Source organism: Tachyglossus aculeatus, chromosome 18 (genome assembly GCF_015852505.1).
Source record: "Tachyglossus aculeatus isolate mTacAcu1 chromosome 18, mTacAcu1.pri, whole genome shotgun sequence".
Classification (NCBI taxonomy): Eukaryota; Metazoa; Chordata; class Mammalia; order Monotremata; family Tachyglossidae; genus Tachyglossus; species Tachyglossus aculeatus.
In genome coordinates, this window is record NC_052083.1 from 9,338,608 (window position 1) to 9,360,115 (window position 21,508).

The 21,508-nt window shown below is 57.6% G+C and overlaps 2 protein-coding genes across 2 annotated transcripts; both read right to left on the minus strand.

Moving 5' to 3' along the window:
- Positions 1 to 339: 339 nt before the first annotated feature.
- On the minus strand, positions 340 to 6,652 carry GPAA1 (glycosylphosphatidylinositol anchor attachment 1). The gene is made up of 12 exons (XM_038760251.1): positions 6,557 to 6,652; positions 5,093 to 5,272; positions 4,690 to 4,801; positions 4,454 to 4,601; positions 4,251 to 4,352; positions 3,846 to 4,042; positions 3,575 to 3,771; positions 3,327 to 3,480; positions 3,134 to 3,223; positions 1,305 to 1,504; positions 1,007 to 1,171; positions 340 to 624 (listed from the first exon to the last, which is right to left on the minus strand). The coding sequence occupies exons 1-12, from the start codon at positions 6,628 to 6,630 to the stop codon at positions 381 to 383; spliced, it is 1,863 nt and encodes a 620-aa protein (XP_038616179.1). The 5' UTR covers positions 6,631 to 6,652; the 3' UTR covers positions 340 to 380.
- A 1,724-nt stretch (positions 6,653 to 8,376) lies between these two features.
- EXOSC4 (exosome component 4) lies at positions 8,377 to 11,825 on the minus strand. The gene is made up of 3 exons (XM_038760304.1): positions 11,550 to 11,825; positions 9,707 to 9,913; positions 8,377 to 9,549 (listed from the first exon to the last, which is right to left on the minus strand). Exons 1-3 carry the CDS (start codon positions 11,718 to 11,720, stop codon positions 9,190 to 9,192), a joined length of 738 nt encoding a protein of 245 aa, XP_038616232.1. The 5' UTR covers positions 11,721 to 11,825; the 3' UTR covers positions 8,377 to 9,189.
- Positions 11,826 to 21,508: the final 9,683 nt, after the last annotated feature.

The window sequence follows — 21,508 nt, forward strand, 5'->3', positions numbered from 1 at the left end:
GTTTTCCAGTCCCTCTTCGGGTAGGGCAGCGGGCAGGAGGGAGGGAGGGAGGGCCGGCGGAGCCCCCTACTTAACAATAATAATAATAATAATGATGATGGCATTTGTGAAGCACTTAGTATGTGCCAAGCACTGTTCTAAGCGCTGGGGGGGATACAATGTGATCAAGTCGTCCCACGTGGGGCTCACAGTCTTAATCCCCATTTTTACAGAGGAGGGAACGGAGGCTCAGAGAAGTTAAGTGACTCGCCCAAGGTCACACAGCGGACTTGTGGCGGAGCCGGGATTCGAACCCACGATGTCTGACTCCAAAGCCCGGGCTCTTTCCACTGAGCCACGCTGCTTCTCTAATTATTATTATTATTATTATTATTAATTCTCTACTTCCAGAAGACGACGTTCCAGAAGAGCAGCCAGCAGGGATAGAGGCCCAGCGCCAGCAGCGGGTAGAGGAGAGCTCCGTACAGGTGGTGGTCTAGGATCCCCTGGGCCAAGGCTGCCAGGAAGAGCTGCCAGCCCTCTGCCAGGCCCACGGGGGTCTCCTGGAGTTCCCGCCACAGGAACAGGCAGCCCAGCAGCACGGCCCCGGGGCTGGCCAACAGCAGCAGCACGGCGTGCAGCGGCCTGGGCGGGGGGGGGGGGGACAGCGGGGGGACGTCAGGAGGGGCACAGAGGGAGGCCGAGCATCCCCGCCACCGCCCGAGGGGCACAGAACTGGGGCCGCCGGGCCGGGCGAGGGCCGTGGCGGGCACCATGGCGGCGGAGGGACACAGAGGGAGGCCGAGCATCCCCGCCACCGCCCGAGGGGCACAGACCTGGGGCCACTGGGCCGTGGCGGGCACCACGGCGGCAGAGGGGCACAGAGGGAGGCCGAGCATCCCCGCCACCGCCCGAGGGGCACAGACCTGGGGCCGCCGGGCCGGGCGAGGGCCGTGGCGGGCACCATGGCGGCAGAGGGGCACAGAGGGAGGCCGAGCATCCCCGCCACCGCCCGAGGGGCACAGACCTGGGGCCGCCGGGCCGGGCGAGGGCTGTGGCGGGCACCATGGCGGCGGCGAGCAGGAAGCCGAGCGAGAAGTTGACCAGGGCGATGCAGCCGAGCTGCAGGGCCAGGTAGAGCAGCGCCAGCAGCTTCAGGGTCATCCAGCCCCGGACGGAGCCGCGGGACAACCTGCGGGGGTGCGGCGGCCATCGCTCAGGCCCCCCCCGGGCCCGGGGCTCCCCCCGGGAACCGCGGCCTCCCTCCACGCCCCACCCCGGCTTGGCCTCGCTCCCGCCCCGGCAGTTCCCTGGCCCCCTCTCACCGGGGGGTGTGGTGGGGCAGGGCCAGGCCGGCCACGTAGATGGCCAGAAGGGTGAGGACCACGGCCTCGGCCTCGGCCACCGGAAAGTGCTGGGTGGCCACGTGCTGGCCCAGGACCGGCAGCAGGTAGAGGGCCAGCCCCGTGGCCTGGCAGATGAGCACCGGGGCTACCAGCCCCGTCAGCCCCAGGCCCCGCGGCACCTGCCAACGGGGACGGGCGCGGCTCAGGGCCAGGGATCGGCCCAGTCGGGGGAGGGCGTGTTTGAGGAGCGAGGGCAGAGTGTGCTTTGGAATAATAATAATGATGGCATTTGTTAAGCGCTTACTATGCGCAAAGCACTGTTCTAAGCGCTGGGGGGGATACAAGGTGATCAAGTTGTCCCACAGGGGGCTCACAGTCTTCATCCCCCTTTTCTGTCTCCCCCTTTTTTCTCTGTCTCCCCCTTTTAGACTGTGAGCCCACTGTTGGGTAGGGACTGTCTCTCTATGTTGCCAATTTGGACTTCCCAAGCGCTTAGTCCAGTGCTCTGCACATAGTAAGCGCTCAATAAATACGATTGATGATGATGATGATGATCCCCATTTTACAGATAAGGGAACTGAGGCCCAGAGAATAATAATAATAATGATGGCATTTGTAAAGCGCTTACTATGCACAAAGCACTGTTCTAAGCGCTGCGGGGGATACAAGGTGATCAAGTTGTCCCACATGGGGCTCACAGTCTTCATCCCCATTTTACAGGTGAGGGAATTGAGGCCCAGAGAATAATAATAATAATAATGATGGCATTTGTTAAGCGCTTACTATGTGCAAAGCACTGTTCTAAGCGCTGGGGGGGATACAAGGTGATGAAGTTGTCCCACATGGGGCTCACAGTCTTCATCCCCATTTTACGGATGAGGGAACTGAGGCCCAGAGAATAATAATAATAATAATGATGGCATTTGTTAAGCGCTTACTATGCGCAAAGCACCGTTCTAAGCACTGGGGGGGATACAAGGTGATCAGGTTGTCCCACATGGGGCTCACAGTCTTCATCCCCATTTTGCAGACGAGGGAACTGAGGCCCAGAGAATAATAATAATAATAATAATAATAATAATAATAATAATAATAATAATAATAATGGCATTTGTAAAGCGCTTACTACGCACAAAGCACTGTTTTAAGCGCTGGGGGGGATACAAGGTGATCAAGTTGTTCCACCTGGGGCTCACAGTCTTCATCCCCATTTTACAGGTGAGGGAATTGAGGCCCAGAGAATAATAATAATAATAATGATGGCATTTGTTAAGCGCTTACTATGTGCAAAGCACTGTTCTAAGCGCTGGTGGGGATACAAGGTGATGAAGTTGTGAGGCCCGGAGACCTGAAGTGACTCGCCCAAAGTCACACAGCTGACAAGTGTGACAAGTCGAAAGAGCCCGGGCTTTGGAGTCAGAGGTCGTGGGTTCAAATCCCGGCTCCGCCAGTTGTCAGCCGGGTGACTGGGCAGGTCAAGTCACTTCTCTGGGCCTCAGTGACCTCATCTGTCAAACGGGGATGAAGACCGTGAGCCCCCCACCGTGGGACAACCCGATCACCTTGTAACCTCCCCGGCGCCTACAACGGTGCTTTGCGCATAGTAAGCGCTTGATAAATGCCATCATTATTATTACTATTACTAAGTGGCGGAGACGGGAGCCCAAGCCCGGGCTCTTTCCACTGAGCCACTCTGCTTCTCACGCTGCTTGTAGGGGGGCGGAGGTCACAAGGATGGGGCGTGTCGGCACAGGGGACCTCGCGGTCACCGTCCCCCGCCTACCGGCCCTCCCCCTCCGTCACCTCACCTCTCCTCCGGGCCGGGGGTCGGGCCCCCCGGGGGACGGTTCCTCAGGGCCCAGGTCGGCCCCGCTGAGCCGCATCCACAGCTCCAGAGCGTCCGGGAGTCAAGGAAAGCGGGAGAGGCCCGGGGTTGGGGGGGGGGGGGACAGGGGCACCCCTCTCTGCCCCCCACCACCCGCGGCCGGGGCGGAGGGATATCTTCAGCGTGGGGACGAGCAACAGGAACCCGGCGGCCGGCATGTAGAGGCCGATGGACACGAAGCGCGACAGCGACGGGAGCAGGTAGAAGAAGTAGGACTGGTGCAGTCGCTCCAGCAGGTTGTTCAGCTTCCGGAAGAGGCCCTCGAAGGTCCTGCGGGCCCAGGGCAGGCCGGGCAGCGCGGGCCCGGGGCGGCGGCCCCCCCCCGCCCCCCGTCCCCCCCCCGTCCCCTCCTCCCGGGCCTCACTTGCCCAGCGCCGTGAGGTCGTATTTGTAGTGGCGGAGGCTGTTGACCCCTCGCAGGGTGAGGGCCTCCACGTGGTAGCGCAGGAAGAGGCCGTGGGCGCCCTGGGGCCGGCCCGATCCCTGCCGCAGGACCATCAGCAGCAGCGTCCGAAAGCCGTGCAGGGAGCCGCTCAGGGAGGCCCAGTCCGGGCGCTGCAGCTGAGGAGGGCGGGAGGTCACGGAGGGGACGGGCGCCCGGCCCAACCCCGGGCCCCGGCCCCGCCGGCCCCTACCCGGCCCTGCAGCGTGCACAGCAGGGCTCCTTTCTGGCAGAAGGCGTGCACGAGGTTAAGCAGGTCCAGGTTGGGCAGCTGCCCGTTGAGCCCTTCCACGGCTACGTCCAGGCTGGTCACCACGTCGCTGCTGAGCTCCAGCGCCAGGGCGGCCTGGATGGCCCCGGCCCGGCCCCGCAGCCCCGACGAACGCATCCCTGGCCGGGGGCGCGGGCGGCGAGGGCGGGGGGGGGAGAGGGAGGGACGGGTCGGTCCCGGGCCACCAGCCGCGCCGCGCCCCCGCCGCGGGCTGTCCGGGGACGTCCGGAGGGGCTGTGGGGGGGAGGAGGAGGAGGACGTGGTCCCCGCGGGCGGTCGCGGATGGGACGTGAGGGAGGGGGGACGGGGGAAGGGGCTTGGAGCTACCCGTGATGTTGACCCCATGGTAGGCTTCCAGCCAGGCCTCGGTGCCCAGGAGGTCGTGTTCCGTCACCAGGAAGATGATGTCCTTGGCCCAGTAGATCTGCCCTGAGCGGCAGGCGGAGGGGCAGGGGGACCCGTCAGACCCCCGGGGTCTCGGGCCGGCCTCGGGGTCCCACCCCCCCGCAGTCCTCGAGCCGGGGCCTCACCGCGGAAGTAGGCGGCCAGAGCGAGGAGCAGCCCCACGGCCTGGTTGTTGCGCGTCCCGGGGCTGCAGGGCACGGTGAGCACCAGGGACTCAGTGCTGGCTGCCCGAGGGGCGCGCAGGATCCCGTACACGTTGGTCCCCGACACCATCTGCGACACATGGACGGGTCGCCCCCCGGGTCTCTCGCGCTCCCGCCCCGCTCCCCCTTCCCCCGCGCGGACGCTCGGCCGAACCTACGTATCTCTCGTGGGCCTCGTCGGGGAAGGGCAGGGTGCGGGCGAAATCCTGGGTGTACACCTCCAACCCCAGCGCGGTCATTGTCTTCTCCAGCCAGGCCACCGGCATCCCCCTGGGGGCAGCCCGTGAAGGCGGGGCGGGGCAGCGGGGCCGGGCACGGGGCCCGAGGCGCAGACGGGCAGGCCGAGGAAGGTGAGAGGGGAGGCTGAGGTAGGGGAGACCCCCTCTCCCCACCTCACCCTGCACGGGCTCTGCCTGCCCCAAGGGTCCAGGGTCCTTGGACGTCGAGTTGTGCCCGGCGGGGCGGAGGACGCCCCTCACCCCACAGAGCGGGCGTGTGGCAGCGGCGGCCGGGGAGCGGGGGGATTTGCCCATCCGGCCCTTCCCCGCCCCCCAAACTTACCCTGCTTTCTTTTTGTGGGCGGCAAAGTCCCCGGCGAAGGCCAGGGCTCGCTCCCCGCCGGCAAACTGCTCCTCCACCATGGTGGAGCCCATGGCGTTCTCGGACATGTAGGTGCGCAGGGTCAGCGGGGGGCACGCCAGGGCCACGAACCAGGCCAGGCCCGCGATGTAACTCAGCACGCTGCGGGAGGCAACACGGCACGGGGCACCGCTGGCTCGGGGGTCACGGCTCGGGAGGCATAGCTGGGGTGGCACGACCACTCGGGGGGGCGTGGCAGGGGTGGCACGACCACTCGGGGAGCGTGGCTGGGGTGGCACGGCTGGGGGCCGTAGCTTAGGGGGGCACGACTTGGGGAGCACGGCTATGGGGGCACAGCTGGGAAGGCATCACTCGGGGGGCATGGCTGGGGGCCGTAGCTTGAGGAGGCGTGACTTGAGGGCACAGCTAGGGGGGCATGGCTGGGGTGACCCGGCTGGGGGGCAGGACTCGGGGGCACAGCTGGGGGACCGAGACTCGGAGAACACGGCTGGGGGGGGGGGGCACGGCTGAGGGTCACAGGTGGGAGGGCATGACTCGGGGGGCAGGGCTGGAGTGGCACGGCTCGGGAGGGCATGACTCGGGGGCATTGCTGGGGTGGCACGGCCGTGGGGCATGACTCGGGGGCCACAGCTGGGGTGGAAAGGCTTGGGGGGGCCTGTCTGGGGGGCATGGTTTGGGGGGGAAGAGTTGGGTGGCAGGGCTGTGGGGACATGGTTTGGGGGGAAGGGCTGGGGGAGATGGTTTGGGGGGCAGGGCTGGGTAGAGATGGTTTGTGGGGCTAGGGCTGGGGGAGATGGTTTGGGGTGTCAGGGCTGGGTGGAGGCGGTTTGGGGGGTCAGCATGGCTGAGGGAGATGGTTTGGGGTGGCAGGGCTTGGGGGAGATGGTTTGCGGGGGCAGGGCTTGGGGGAGATGGTTTGGGGGGTCAGCATGGCTGAGGGAGATGGTTTGGGGTGGCAGGGCTTGGGGGAGATGATGGTTTGGGGGGCAGGGCTTGGGGAGATGGTTTGGGGGGTCAGCATGGCTGGGTGGAGGTGGCTTGGGGGGTCAGCATGGCTAGAGGAGATAGTTTGGGATGTCAGGGCTGGTGGAGGTGGTTTGGGGTGGCAGGGCTTGGGGGAGATGGTTTGGGGTGTCAGCATGGCTGGGTGGAGGTGGTTTGGGGTGGCAGGGCTTGGGGGAGATGGTTTGGGAGGGCAGGGCTGGGGGAGATGGTTTGGGGGGTCAGCATGGCTGGGTGGAGGCGGTTTGGGGGGGGAGCAGGGCTGGGTGGAGGTGGTTTGGGGGGCCAGGGCTGGGGGAGGTGGTTTGGGGGGCCAGCATGGCTGGGTGGGTGGAGGCGGTTTGGGGGGGCAGCATGGCTGGGTGGAGGCGGTTTGTGGGGGCAGCAGGTCTGGGGGAGACGTTGTCCCGCGGGGTCCCTCACCAGAGCGGGGTGTTGAGGCGCAGGACGAGTCTGGCCAGGGCGCGCCGCCGGTGCGGGTCGGACAGCAGCCCCATGGCCCCCGGAACCGCCGGAACCGCCGGAACCGCGGGGAAGGGAGCCCCGGGGAGCCCGCTCGGAGGCGCACGCTTCCGGCCGCCGCCCACCTGGGCCCACCCGGGCCCCATTCGGCGGCGCGCACTTCCGGCCGCCGCCCACCCGGGCCCCATTCGGCGGCGCCCCCTGCCGGCCGACGCCGACCCGGCCCCCCGGCGCACACTTCCGGCGGGAGTCGAGCCCGGCCGGGGACTACAACTCCCAGCAGCCTCCGGGACGCCGCGGAGCATGCCGGGAGGGGCGGTGTCCGGGCTCCTTCATCATTACTAATAATAAGAATGGCATTTGGTAAGCGCTTACTATGTGCCAAGCCCTGTTCTAAGCCCTGGGGGAGATACAGGGTGATCAGGTTGGCCCACATGGGGCTCGCTGTCTTCATCCCCATTTTACAGATGAGGGAACTGAGGCACAGAGAAGCAAGTGCCTTGCCCAAGGTCACACAGCAGATGCAGCATGGCTCAGTGGAAAGAGCCCGGGCTTTGGAGTCAGAGGTCATGGGTTCAAATCCCGGCTCCGCCAATTGCCAGCTGTGTGACTTTGGGGCAAGTCACTTCACTTCTCTGGGCCTCAGTTCCCTCATCTGTAAAATGGGGATTAAGACTGTGAGCCCCCCCGTGGGACAACCCGATCACCGTGTAACCTCCCCAGCACTTAGAACAGTGCTTCTCACATAGTAAGCGCTTAATAAATGCTATCATTATTAACCCATGACCTCCGACCGATGGCATTTGTTAAGCACTTACTACGTGCCAGCCACTGTACTAAGCGCCGCGGTGAATACAAGCAAATCGGGTGGGACACAGGCCCTGTCCCCCGTGGGGCTCACAGCCTCAATCCCCATTTTGCAGATGAGGTAACTGAGGCTCAGACTAGTGAAGTGACTGGCCCAAGGTCACGCAGCAGACAAGCGGCGGAGTCGGGATTAGACTCCCGGGCCCGTGTTCTACCCACTAGGCCACGCTGCTTCTCCTTACTTCCTCCCCAAGGTCCCGGGATCACCTCCAACTGCCCCTCGAATCCCCCCGGCCCACATCTTCTCTCCTCCATCCCACGGGAGCAGAGGGTGGCGGATGCTGTGGCCACGTGTGACGTTTTCCCCAACTTTTAGCTCGCCGGGAGAGTTTAGGAAAAGGGCAGCCCACAGTGCTCTGCCCACAGAGGGAAGCAGTGTTCCCTACTGGTTAGGACCTGGGTCATAATCCAGCCTCCGCCACTTGTCTGATGTGTGAGACATTCTCTGGGCCTCAGTTACCTCCTCCACAAAACGGGGATTAAGACTGTGAGCCCCACGTGGGGCACGGACTTGTATCAACCCCGCGCTTGTTAAAGTGCCTGGCGTATAGTAAGCACTTAACAAATGTCGTAAAAAAAATTCGGAGTCTCGGGTTCTAACCGTGGTTCGGTTCGCTGGGGCTAAACCGCCAGTGCTGAAGATTTCTGACTAAAGAACAATGTGGGGTGGTGCGTGAAGGTGAGTGGATTCCCCCCAAATAAGTGGCAAAAGACTAATTGGGCTATCAAGATACCGAGCCCACCGGGACCCGAGGCAGTGGCACGCAATCGCCCTCGCTGTGGGGAAACCTTCATGGGCACTTTGCCCCGTTTGGCATCCCGCCCCCCTATTCGCTCATAGACGCCCACTCCCATGGGGGTGACAGCCCCCACGGACTCCCAACCTCGTTCATTATAACTCTCAGACCAAGCAATTAATCAATCAGATTTATTGAGCACAGAGCACTGTACTAAACGTTTGGGAGGGCACGCTATAACAGTTGGCAGACCTGTCCCCCGCCCTCATCTAGTTTTACGGTCTAGAGGAGGAAGAAATTAATATAAATAAATTACATATATGCCCGTGAGTGCCGCGGGGCTGAGGGAGGGGTGAATAAAGGGAACAAAGCCGAGTGCAAAGGGGATGCAGGAGGGAGCGGGAGAAGAGGGAAGTGAGGGCTTAGCGGGGGAAAGCTTCTGACATGACCTGAGAGCTTCCAGTCAAGGCTGAACAGCCCCGAACGCCTATGGCCTATTTGCTCTTTCCAGCTCAGTTCTTCTTCCACCTTAAATCCCCTTTCCGTTTCACCTCGCACTCAAAATTTAAAGTCCCGTGGTATTCCTTGAGCACCGGGGGCAGAGAACCGAACCAAGCATTTGGGAGAGTTGAACTGAATAAGCAGGCATGAGTCCTGGCCTCAAAGATCCTACAACCTAGCAGAGGAACCTTTGTTATTCTCCACATTAATCTACAGACCCAGAGTCCAAAGCGACCAGGGCAAAATGGGGGACGACGACACACCCGACAGGGCAGAGAGCGGGCGAGCGGCGTTGCACAAAACCACTAGCTTTAGAATCGTTTCCCTCACGCAGACTTCGGCCTGGAAGGGTCGGATCCAAAGCCCACCCGCCGTTTCTCTTGGGCGTCTACCAAGCGCTTAGCCCAGCAGGCTGCCCAGCCCCGAAGGAGAGTCGCGGCACAAAGGGAACGGCTGAGTTTGACTCCCGGGGGCCCGGCGGGGAGAAGCTCACTCCCCGAGCAGGGCGGACACCTGACGGACGTGTTGGCGCACCACCCGGTCCAGCACGGTGTGGACGTCGCGGGCGGCGGCGGTGGCGGCGTCCAGCACCCGCTCCAGGTGATCCTCGTGCACCCGGGCATCCAGGCCCAGGAGGGTGATCTGGCCGGAGCTGGGCAACAAGGCCAGGGCCACCTGGGGCCCGCCGGCCGCCTCCTCCACGTAGCTGAGGTCGGCCAGGGGCGTGTCCTCCACGAAGCCCGCCGAGCTGGCGCACACAAAGTCCCGCAGCGGGATCCCGGCGTCCAGCACCGCCAGCGTCGCCGCGTTGACGCACGCGGCGTAGTTGCCGCCGTCGGCCTGCAAGATCTGGAGGGGAAGGGAGGAAGAGGGGCTGTCCTTTCTCCTCCCCGGCCCCCCGGACGGTCACCTGGGACCCCCAGCCCGGTCCAGAGCCGCTCACGTGGCGCCTCAACCCGGTCCGGAGCCGGTGAGCCCCGCGGGACCCGCCGGCCGCGAGCCCCACCTGCACGTAGATGTCGATCTGCGAGCGGGGATAGAGCTGGGTGAGGATGGCGTCCTCAAACGTCTGCTGCAGGTGCTGGCTCATCTCCGTGGCCTTGCGGTCCCCGTGCGGCCGCCGCTTCCGCTCGCCGGTGCTGAAGGTGGCCATGCTGAACTGGCAGTTCACCAGCGCCCGGTCCGGCAGCGCCCGCGAACGCGACCCGCGCATCTGATGGGGGAGGGAGGGAAGAGGAGACGGGCACTTGTCACCGGGATGGAGGGCGGCTTTGTCTTTCCCGGTCATCCCCCTGCCTGTGCTCCTGACCCGCCCCCTGAAGCAGTGTGGCTCAGTGGACAAAAAGCCCGGGCCTGGGGGCCAAAGGTCGTGGGTTCCAACCCCGGCTCTGCCACTTAATAATAAAAATAATAATGGCATTCATTAAGCGCTTACTATGTGCAAAGCGCTGTTCTAAGCGCTGGGGAGGTTACAAGGTGATCAGGTTGTCCCACGGGGGGCTCACAATCAACCCCCATTTTACAGATGAGGTAACTGAGGCCCAGAGAAGTGAAGTGACTCGCCCAAAGTCACACAGCTGACAATGGGCGGAGCTGGGATTTGAACCCATGACCACTGACTCCAAAGCCCGGGCTCTTTTCACTGAGCCACGCTGCGTCTCTTCACTTGTCACCTGGGTGACTTTGGGCGAGTGACTTCACTTCTCTGGGCCTCAGTGACCTCATCTGGAAAATGGGGTTTAAGGCTGTGAGCCCCCCGTGGGACAACCTGATCACCTTGTAACCTCCCCAGTGCTTAGAACGGTGCTTTGCACACAGTAAGCGCTTAATAAATGCTATCATTATTATTATTTAACTTCTCTGGGCCTCAGTGACCTCATCTGTAAAATGGGGATTAAGGCTGTGAGCCCCCCCTGGGACAACCCCATAACCTTGTAACCTCCCCAGCGCTTAGAACAGTGCTTTGCACATAGTAAGCGCTTAATAAATGCCATCATCATCATCATTATTCTTCTTCTTCCCTGGGCCTCAGTGACCTCATCTGTAAAATTGGGGATCAAGGCTGTGAGCCCCATTTTACATAGAGAGAAGCAGCGTGGCTCAGAGGGAAAGAGCCCGGGCTTGGGAGTCAGAGGTCATGGGTTCAAATCCCGGCTCCGCCACTTGTCAGCTGTGTGACTTTGGGCGAGTCACTTCACTTCTCTGGGCCTCAGCTCCCTCGTCGGTAAAATGGGGATGAAGACTGTGAGCCCCACGCGGGACAACCTGATCGCCTTGTATCCTCCCAGCGCTCAGAACAGTGCTTTGCACATAGTAAGCACTTAATAAATGCCATCATTATTATTACTATTGCAGATGAGGGAACTGAGGCCCAGAGAAGTGAAGTGACTCGCCCAAACAGCTGACAATCGGCGGGGCCGGGATTCGCACCCCTGACCTCTGACTCCAAAGCCCGGGCTCTTTCCACCGAGCCACGCCGCTCCTCTGCAACGGCCACGGAGGCGCTTAGTGCAGCGCTCTGCACCCGGCAAGCGCTCAGTAAGTAGGGCTGAATCATCATCCTCATCATCAATCGTATTTATGGGGCGCTTACTGTGTGCAGAGCACTGGACTAAGCGCTTGGGAAATCCAAATTGGCAACATGTAGAGACGGTCCCTCCCCAACAGTGGGCTCCCGGTCTAAAAGGGGGAGACAGAGAACAAAACCAAACATACCAACAAAATAAAACAGACTAGACTAGATATGGACAAACGACTGAATGACTGAATGACTGTGGCCACGGTGCCTGGCACGTCGTGAGCGCCTAACCGAGGGCCTCGCTCCCCTCCCCCGGCCCCCCCCCCCCGACCTCGTGCGGCCCGTAGACGACGGCCAGGGCCTTGGTGTTTCCCTGCTCGATGTAGGCGGAGCCGTCGGTCTGGGCGAACAGGCCCATTCGGGCCTGGATCTTCCTTAGCTCCCCGGCACGACGCCCGTCCACGCGGTAGCCCTGGTCCGACAGCAGCTCCAGCCCCGCCATGTCAACCAACGACGCTCCCGGCGGCCTCCGCGCCCAACCACTTTTCTTCCCGGCAGCCTCTGCGCCCAACCACTTTTCTTCCCGGCAGCCTCCGCGCCCAACCACTTCTGCTCCCGGCAGCCTCCGCGCCGCGCAGAAAACTACAGTTCCCGGCAGCCTCCGCGCCGAAAACTACCGCTCCCGGCTGTCTCGCGCCGAACCACTTCTGCTCCCGGCAGCCTTCGCGCCGAACCACTACTGCTCCCGGCAGCCTCCGCGCCGAAAACTACCAATCCCGGCAGCCTCGCGCCGAACCACTTCTGCTCCCGGCAGCCTCCGCGCCCAACCACTTTTCTTCCCGGCAGCCTTCGCGCTGAACCACTTCTGCTCCCGGCAGCCTCCGCGCCGCGAAGAAAACTACAGTTCCCGGCAGCCTCCGCGCCGAACTCTACCGCTCCCGGCAGCTTCGCGCCGAGCCACTTCTGCTCCCAGCAGCCTTCGCGCCGAACCACTTCTGCTCCCGGAAGCCTCCCGCCGAAAACTACCGCTCCCGGCAGCCCCCGCGCCGAACCACTTCTCCTCCCGGCAGCCTCCGCGTCGAACTACTACTACTCCCGGCAGCCTCCGCGTCGAACCACTACTACTCCCGGCAGCCTCGCGCCGAACCACTACTGCTCCCAGCAGCCTCCGCGCCGAAAACTACAGTTCCCGGAAGCCTCGAGCCGAACCACTACAGTTCCCGGCAGCCTCCGCGCCGAAAACTACCGCTCCCGGCAGCCTCGCGCCGAACCACTTCTGCTCCCGGCAGCCTCCGCGCATAAAACTACCGCTCCCGGCAGCCTCGCGCCGAACCACTTCTGCTCCCGGCAGCCCCCGCGCCAAAAAACTACCAGTCCCGGCAGCCTCCGCGCCGAACCACTTTCTAGGCTGTGAGCCCACCGTTGGGTAGGGGCCGTCTCTATATGTTGCCAACTTGTACTTCCCAAGCGCTTAGTCCAGTGCTCTGCACACAGTAAGCGCTCAACAAATACGATTGAATGACTGAATGAACCACTTCTGCTCCCGGCAGCCTCCGCGCCGAAAACTACCGCTCCCGGCAGCCTCCGCGCCGAAAACTACCGCTCCCGGCCGCCTCCGCGCCGAAAACTACCGTTCCCGGCAGCCTCCGCGCCGAAAACTACCGCTCCCGGCAGCCTCCGCGCCGAAAACTACCCTTCCCGGCCGTTTTGCTCGATTTGCATATTCCCTCCCCTGCGTAGCGCTTAACCAATATTCATTCATTCAATCAATCCTATTTATTGAGCGCTTCCTGTGTTCAGAGCACTGTACTAAATGCTTGGAAAGTGCAATTCGGCAACAGAGACAGTCCCTACCCAACAACGGGCTCCCAATCTAGAAGGGGGAGACAGACAACAAAACAAAACATGTAGACAGGTGTCAAAACCATCAAAATAGATAAATAGAATTATAGGTATACACACATTAATAAAATGAATGGAGTAATAAATATGTACAAATAGACACAAGTGCTGTGAGGAGTGCTATAATAAACATCATCATCATCATCAATCGTATTTATTGAGCGCTCACTGTGTGCAGAGCACTGTACTAAGCGCTTGGGAAGTACAAATTGGCAACATATAGAGACAGTCCCTACCCAACAGTGGGCTCACAGTCTAAAAGGGGGAGACAAAACCAAAAAACATCATGATTATACAAATGAAACAGGTTGACACAGTCCTGGTTCTTCTTGGGACTCCCACTCTGACAGATGAGGTAACTGAGGCACAGAGAGGTGACTTGCCTAAGGTCACACAGCAAATAAGTAATAATCTTAGTATCTGTTAAACGCTTACTATATGCCAGGCACTGTATTAAGCGCTGCGGTGGATGAGCAAATCAGCTTGGGCACTGTCCCTGTCCCACCTCTCAATCCCCATTTTACAGACGAGGTAACTGAGGCCCAGAGAAGTGAAGTGACTTTTAGACTGTGAGCCCACTGTTAGGTAGGGACTGTCTCTATATGTTGCCAACTTGTACTTCCCAAGTGCTTAGTACAGTGCTCTGCACACAGTAAGCGCTCAATAAATACGATTGATGATGATGATGACTTGCCCAGGGTCACACAGCAGACAAGCGGCAGAGTCCGTGACCTTCTGATTCCCAGGCCCGGGCCCCATCCATGAGGGCACGCTGCTTCCATGGGATTTCTGACAAAAGAACCACTTAAGGCGTATTGGATTTAGGCCAGGCTCAGCAAGAACCTGGCACATAGTAAACGCTTAACAAATGTCACTATTATTATTATTATCTGGGGCCAGAAAGCCCCCAGGAGCCTGTGATCAGGACTCAGTCCCAAGCGGTTGGGACCGGGGCGGGTTTGGGGAAGTGGAAGGAGGAGAGGGGCCAAGGGAACTGTACTTCCCAAGCGCTTAGTACAGCGCTCTGCACATAGTAAGCGCTCAATAAATACGATTGATGATGATGATGATGAAGGGAACCCTGAAGAAGAGTCGGCAGCCCCCGGGGGTGGGTGGGACCCAGGGCCCCACTCTGACCCCAAGATCCGCTTCTTCATCATCATCATCAGTCGTATTTATTGAGCGCTTACTATGTGCAGAGCACTGTACTAAGCGCTTGGGAAGTACAAGTTGGCAACATACAGAGACAGTCCCTACCCAACAGTGGGCTCACAGTCTAAAAGGGGGAGACAGGGAACAAAACCAAACATACTCACAAAATAAAATAAATAGAATAGATATGTACAAATAAATTAAATAAATAAATAAATAGTCCCCTCCCACCTCTCCGTTTCTCCAGTTCAGAAAAGGTTCCCTAAGGGGCCTGCTACCTGAACCCTTCCCTGTCCCCACTTTGGGCTCTCTGCAGGGCTTGGATAATCCCACTCACCCCCAAACAGATCAATCAATTCTATTTATTGAGTGCTTTCTGTGTGCAGAGTGCTGCAACAAGCGCTTGGGAGAGGACAGTGTAACAAGAAACAGACACAGTCCCTGCCCGCAATGAGCTTATTCATTTATTCATTCAATCGTATTTACTGAGTGCTTACTATGTGCAGAGCACTGTACTAAGTGCTTGGGAGAGTACAGTGTAACAAGAAACAGACACATTCCCTGCCCGCAATGAGCTTATTCATTTATTCATTCAATCATATTTACTGAGTGCTTACTATGTGCAGAGCACTGTACTAAGTGCTTGGGAGAGTACACTATAACAAGAAACAGACACATTCCCTGCCCGCAATGAGCTTATTCATTTACTCATTCAATCGTATTTACTGAGTGCTTACTATGTGCAGAGCACTGTACTAAGCGCTTGGGAATGTACAATATAACAATAAAGGGAGATAATCGCTGCGCACAATGAGCTCACAGTCTAGAGAGGGGTGGGCGAGTACAACAATAAGCAGACACATCCCCTGCCCGCAATGAGCTTATTCATTTATTCATTTAATCATATTTACTGAGCGCTTACTATGTGCAGAGCACTGTACTAAGCGCTTGGGAGTGTACAATATAACAATAAAGGGAGACAATCCCTGCTCACAACGAGCTCACAGTCTAGAGAGGGGTGGGCGAGTACAACAATAAGCAGACACATCCCCTGCCCGCAATGAGCTTATTCATTTATTCATTCAATCATATTTACTGAGCGCTTACTATGTGCAGAGCACTGTACTAAGCGCTTGGGAATGTACAATATATCCATAAAGGGAGACAATCCCTGCGCACAACGAGCTCACAGTCTAGAGAGGGGGAGACAGACATCGATACAAATGAACAGCTATCAATATAAATTAATAAAATGACAGGTACATTCATAGGTGAGTCCCCCCCGTGGGACAACCTGATCACTTTGTAACCTCCTCAGCGCTTAGGACAGTGCTTTGCACATAGTAAGCGCTTAATAAATGCCACCGAGGCACAATGAGAAGGTTTGCCCCAGAGGAGCGAAAGAAGCGCTAAGGAAGCTTACGGTCTAGAGGTAATTGTGTGAGCCCGTTGTTGGGTAGGGACCGTCTCTCTATGTTGCCGACTTGAACTTCCCAAGCGCTTAGTACAGTGCTCTGCACACAGTAAGCGCTCAACAAATACGACTGAATGAATGAATGAATTGCAGTATTGGTTAAGCGCTTATTATGTGCCAGACACTGTAGTAAGCCCTGGAGTGGGCATAACCAAATCGGGTTGGACACAGGCCCCGTCCCACGTGGGGCTCACGGTCTCAATCCCCATTTGACGGATGAGAGGACTGAGGCCTAGAGAAGTGAAGTGACTTGCTCAAGGCCAGAAAGCCAGACAAGTGGTGGAGCTGGGCTTCGAACCCGTGACCTTCTGACTCCCAAGGCCCGGGCTCTATCCAGTCAGTATATATGTTTGTACATATTTATTACTCTATTTATTTATATTTATTTATTTATTTTACTTGTACATATCTATTCTGTTTATTTTATTTTGTTAGTATGTTTGGTTTCGTTCTCTGTCTCCCCCTTTTAGACTGTGAGCCCACTGTTGGGTAGGGACTGTCTCTAGATGTTGCCATATATGTTGCCAACTTGTACTTCCCAAGCGCTTAGTACAGTGCTCTGCACACAGTAAGCACTCAATAAATACGATTGATGATCTCTTATCACCCCTAATCCCCACCACTGGTACACTCTGCCCAAAACTCCTCCCCGGGCCCCTCCCTTCAGCGCTTAGTACAGTGCCCCCTCCTTCCTCTCCCCCTCCTCCCCCTCCCCATCCCCTCTGCCTTACCTCCTTCATCTCCCCACAGCACCTGTATATATATGTATATGTTTGGACATATTTATTACTCTATTTTACTTGTACATATTTATTCTATCTATTTTATTTTGTTCATATGTTTTGTTTTGTTGTCTGTCTCCCCCTTCTAGACTGTGAGCCCGCTGTTGGGTAGGGGCCGTCTCTATATGTCGCCAACTTGGACTTCCCAAGCGCTTAGTCCAGTGCTCTGCACACAGTAAGCGCTCAATAAATACAACTGAATGAATAAATGAATGAATGCCTGACATATAGTAAGCACTCAACAAATACCATCGTTATTATTAGAGAAGCAGCGTGGCTCAGTGGAAATCAATCAATCAATCAATCGTATTTATTGAGCGCTTACTGTGTGCAGAGCACTGTACTAAGCGCTTGGGGAGTACAAGTTGGCAACATATAGAGACGGTCCCTACCCAACAGTGGGCTCACAGTCTAGCAGGGGCTCACAAAGAGCCCGGGCTTTGGAGTCAGAGGTCATGGGTTCAAATCCCGGCTCCGCCACTTGTCAGCTGGGTGACTTTGGGCAAGTCACTTCACTTCTCTTTTAGACTGTGAGCCCACTGTTGGGTAGGGACTGTCTCTATATGATCAATCGTATTTATTGAGCGCTTACTATGTGCAGAGCACTGTACTAAGCGCTTGGGAAGTCCAAATTGGCAACATATAGAGACAGTCCCTACCCAACAGTGGTCTCACAGTCTAAAAGATGTTGCCAACTTGTACTTCCCAAGCGCTTAGTGCAGTGCTCTGCACACAGTAAGCGCTCAATAAATACGATTGATCGATTGATTGATTCTCTGGGCCTCAGTGACCTCATCGGAAAATGGGGATGAAGACTGGGAGCCCCCCGTGGGACAACCTGATCACCTTGGAACCTCCCCAGCGCTTGGAACGGTGCTTTGCACATAGTAAGGGCTTAATAATGGCCATTATTATTATTATTATTGTTTTCCCCCCACCTATCTCAAGTCCCTGCTGCCATTCCCTCCCCTCCGGACTGAGCCTGGGAGGGGGTCTGACCACTTCCCAAGGCCCAGATCCCTTCCCCAGCCAGGTAACCTCTTACCCAGATTCCGGGAGGCCTCTCCTTCTGGAGGATTCCCAGTTCCTCACCAAATATATCCGCGCCAACCTAGGAAAGGCGAGGCCCGGCAGCTGTGTGGAGCTGGTTGGCAGAACCTAAGAGTCACAAGGGTTTCTCTTACAAAATGTGCCTGGAGGACGGCGGGGAGCGGGGCAAGGGGGGGGGGATGAGGCAGGAGCAGATCTAGATTTGCCAATTTGTACTTCCCAAGCGCTTAGTCCAGTGCTCTGCACATAGTAAGCGCTCAATAAATACGATTGATGATGATGATGATGATTGCGGGAAGGGAATTCTATTTATTTTAGTTTGTTAACATGTTTGGTTTTGTTCTCTGTCTCCCCCTTCTAGACTGTGAGCCCACTGTTGGGTAGGGACCGTCTCTATATGTTGTCAACTTGGACTTCCCAAGCGCTTAGTACAGTGCCCTGCACACAGTAAGCGCTCAGTAAATACGAATGAATGAATGAATGAATGAATGGGGAAAAGGAGAGGCTGGAAGGAGGCTGGAGGGATTCCATCACAGTTCAGTCCTCAGGGCTCAAACCCCAGCCCTCCTCCTTCACCCTGTCTCACCTGGCGTACATCATCATCATCATCATCATCAATCGTATTTATTGAGCGCTTACTATGTGCAGAGCACTGTACTAAGCGCTTGGGAAGTACAAATTGGCAACACATAGAGACAGTCCCTACCCAACAGTGGGCTCACAGTGGAAGGCAGGGAGGTGAAGGGCTCGACGAAGCCGGTGGGATTCAATCGAATTTATTGAGCGCTTACCGTGTGCAGAACACTGTGCTAAGCACTTGGGAAAGTACAATGCAACACTAACAACAATAACTGTGGTATTTATTAAGCCCTTAATTCAAGGCCCTACTGAGAGCTCGCCTCCTCCAGGAGGCCATCCCAGACTGAGCCCCCCCGCCTTACCTCCTCCCCCTCCCCACAACACCTGTATATATTTATATATGTTCGTACGGATTTATGACTCTATTTATTTTGTACATGTTTATTCTGTTTATTTTATTTTGTTAATATGTTTTGTTTTCATTCATTCATTCATTCTTTATTTTACTTGTGCATATCTATTCTATTTATTTTATTTTGTTAGTATGTTTGGTTTTGTTCTCTGTCTCTCCCTTTTGGACTGTGAGCCCACTGTTGGGTAGGGATTGTCTCTATATGTTGCCATATATGTTGCCATATATGTCACCAACTTGTACTTCCCAAGCGCTTAGTACAGTGCTCTGCACACAGTAAGCGCTCAATAAATATGATTGATTGATTGATTCAATCATACTTATTGAGCGCTTACTGCATGCAGAGCACTGTACTAAGTGCTTGGGAAGTACAAGTTGGCGACATATAGACGGTCCCTACCCAACAGCGGGCTCACAGTCTAAAAGGGGGAAGGAAGGAGGGAAGGAAGGAAGGAAGGAAGGAAGGAAGGAAGAAAGGAAGGAAGGAAGGAAGGAAGGAAGGAAGGAAGGAAGGAAGGAAGGAAGGAAGGAAGGAAGGAAGGAAGGAAGGAAGGAGGGAGGGAGGGAGGGAGGGAAGGAAGGAAGGAAGGAAAAGGAAGGAAGGAAGGAAGGAAGGAAGGAAGGAAGGAAGGAAGGAAGGAAGGAAGGAAGGAATTTTTTTGTTCTCTGTCTCCCCCTTCTAGCCTGGGAGCCCACTGTTGGATAGGGACCATCTCTAAATGTTGCCAACTTGGACTTCCCAAGTGCTTAGTCCAGTGCTCTGCACACAGTAAGCGCTCAATAAATACGATTGAATGAATGAACGAAGCCCTTATCGTGGGCCAGGCACCGTACTAAGCGCTGGGGTGGATAACAAGCAGATCGGGTTGGACACGGTCCCTGTCCCATGTGGGGCTCGCAGGCTCAATCCCCATTTTACAGATGAGGCTCAGAGAAGTTAAGGAGTGTGCTCTGCACACAGGAAGTGATCAATCAATAGGATTGAATGAATGTGTGGGACAGAGTACGATAATAATAATGATGGCATTTGTGAAGCGCTTACTGTGTGCCAAGCACTGTTCTAAGCACTGGGGTAATAATAATAATAATAATAATGGCATTTATTAAGCGCTTACTATGTGCAAAGCACTGTTCCAAGCGCTGGGGAGGTTACAAGGCGATGGGGTTGTCCCACGGGGGGCTCACAGTCTTAATCCCCATTTTACAGATGAGGGGACTGAGGCCCAGAGAAGGTAAGTGACTTGCCCAGAGTCACCCAGCTGACAGTTGGCGGAGCTGGGATTTGAACTCATGACCTCTGACTCCAAATCCCGGGCTCTTTCCACTGAGCCATGCTGCCCAAGTTAGGGCCCCTTCCCCAAGTAGGGCCTCCAGAGATTGCCCCCCAGCCCCCTCCAGTTTATGCCTCTGCCCCCCTTTTTTAAGAATGGTATTTGTTACGTGCTCACAATGTGTTAAACTCTAAGCACTGGCGTAGAAACCAGAAAATCAGGTTGGACACGGTCCCTGTTCCATATCGGGCCCACAGCCGAAGTCAGAGGGAAGACGATTTAACCCCCATTTTCCAGGTGAGGTAACGGAGGCCCAGGGGAGTGAAGTGACTTGCCCAAGGTCACATAGCAGGCAAGCGGCAGAGCCAGGATCAGAACCCAGGTCAAGAGCCCGGGCTTTGGAGTCAGAGGTCATGGGTTTGAATCCCGGCCCTGCCAGTTGTCAGCTGTGTGACTTTGGGCAAGTCGCTTCACTTCTCTGTGCCTCAGTTTCCTCACCTGTAAAATGGGGATGAAGACCGTGAGCCCCACGTGGGACGGGGACTGTGTCCAACCCGATTTGCTCGTATCCACCCCAGAGCTTAGTATGGTGCTTGGCACGCAGTAAGCGCTTAAATACCAGAATTATTATTATTTTCTTGGAATTCCAGTTGGTTTCCACACCCTCCCTCAGGGATGAGGACCTCCGCTCCTGCCCAGTCTGGAGTGTCCTCTCGGGCTCCTGCCCGCCGGACTAGAGAAGGAGGAGGAGGCAGGACAGGAAGGGGTGAATGGAAGAGGCCGGGGATTGATAGGGAGATGGGATGGAGGGATGGAATGGGGGGCTGGGATGGGGGGGGGGTCTGGTGTGGGGATGGAATGGGGGGCTGGATGGGGGATTGGATGGGGGGCTGGAATTGGGGGTTGGATGGGGGAATGGAATGGGGGCTCAGATGGGGAGCTGGGATGGAGGGATGGAATGGGGGCCTGGGATGGGGGGTTGGATGGGGGACTGGAATGGGGGTTGGATGGGGGATTGGAATGGGGGGCTCAAATGGGGAGCTGGGATGAGGGTCTGGAATGGGGGGCTGGGATGGGGGGCTGGGATGGGGGTTCGGGTAGGGGGCTGGATTGGGGGGCTGGGATGAGAAGCTGGAATGGGGGCTCGGATGGGGGACTGGAATTAGTGCTTGGAAGGGGGGCTGGAAGGGGGGGTCATGTAGGGGGCTGGGATGGGGGATCGGATGGGGGTTCGGATGGGGGTCTGGAAAGGGGAATCGGATTGGGGGTCTGGAAAGGGGAATCGGATTGGGGGGCTCAGACAGGGGGTCGGTTGGGGGGTTGGATGGGGGACTGGAATGGGAGTCATGTAAGGGGCTGGGATGGGGGTCGGATGGGGGTCTGGAATGGGGGATCGGATGGGGGGCTCAGATAGGGGGTCGGATGGGGGGGTTGGATGGGGGACTGGAATGGGAGTCATGAAGGGGGCCGGGATGGGGGTCGGTTGGGGGACTGGGGTGGGGAGGTCGGATAGGGGGCTGGGCTGGGAGTCACGTGGGCCGAGAGAGCCCCGCGGGAGGGGAGGGGAGGGGGCGGGTCCCGGCAGGAGGAGGACGAGGAGGACGAGGAGGAGGAGGACGAGGAGGAGGGGGAGGAGGAGGAGGAGGAGGGGCCGGGCCGTCGGCTCAG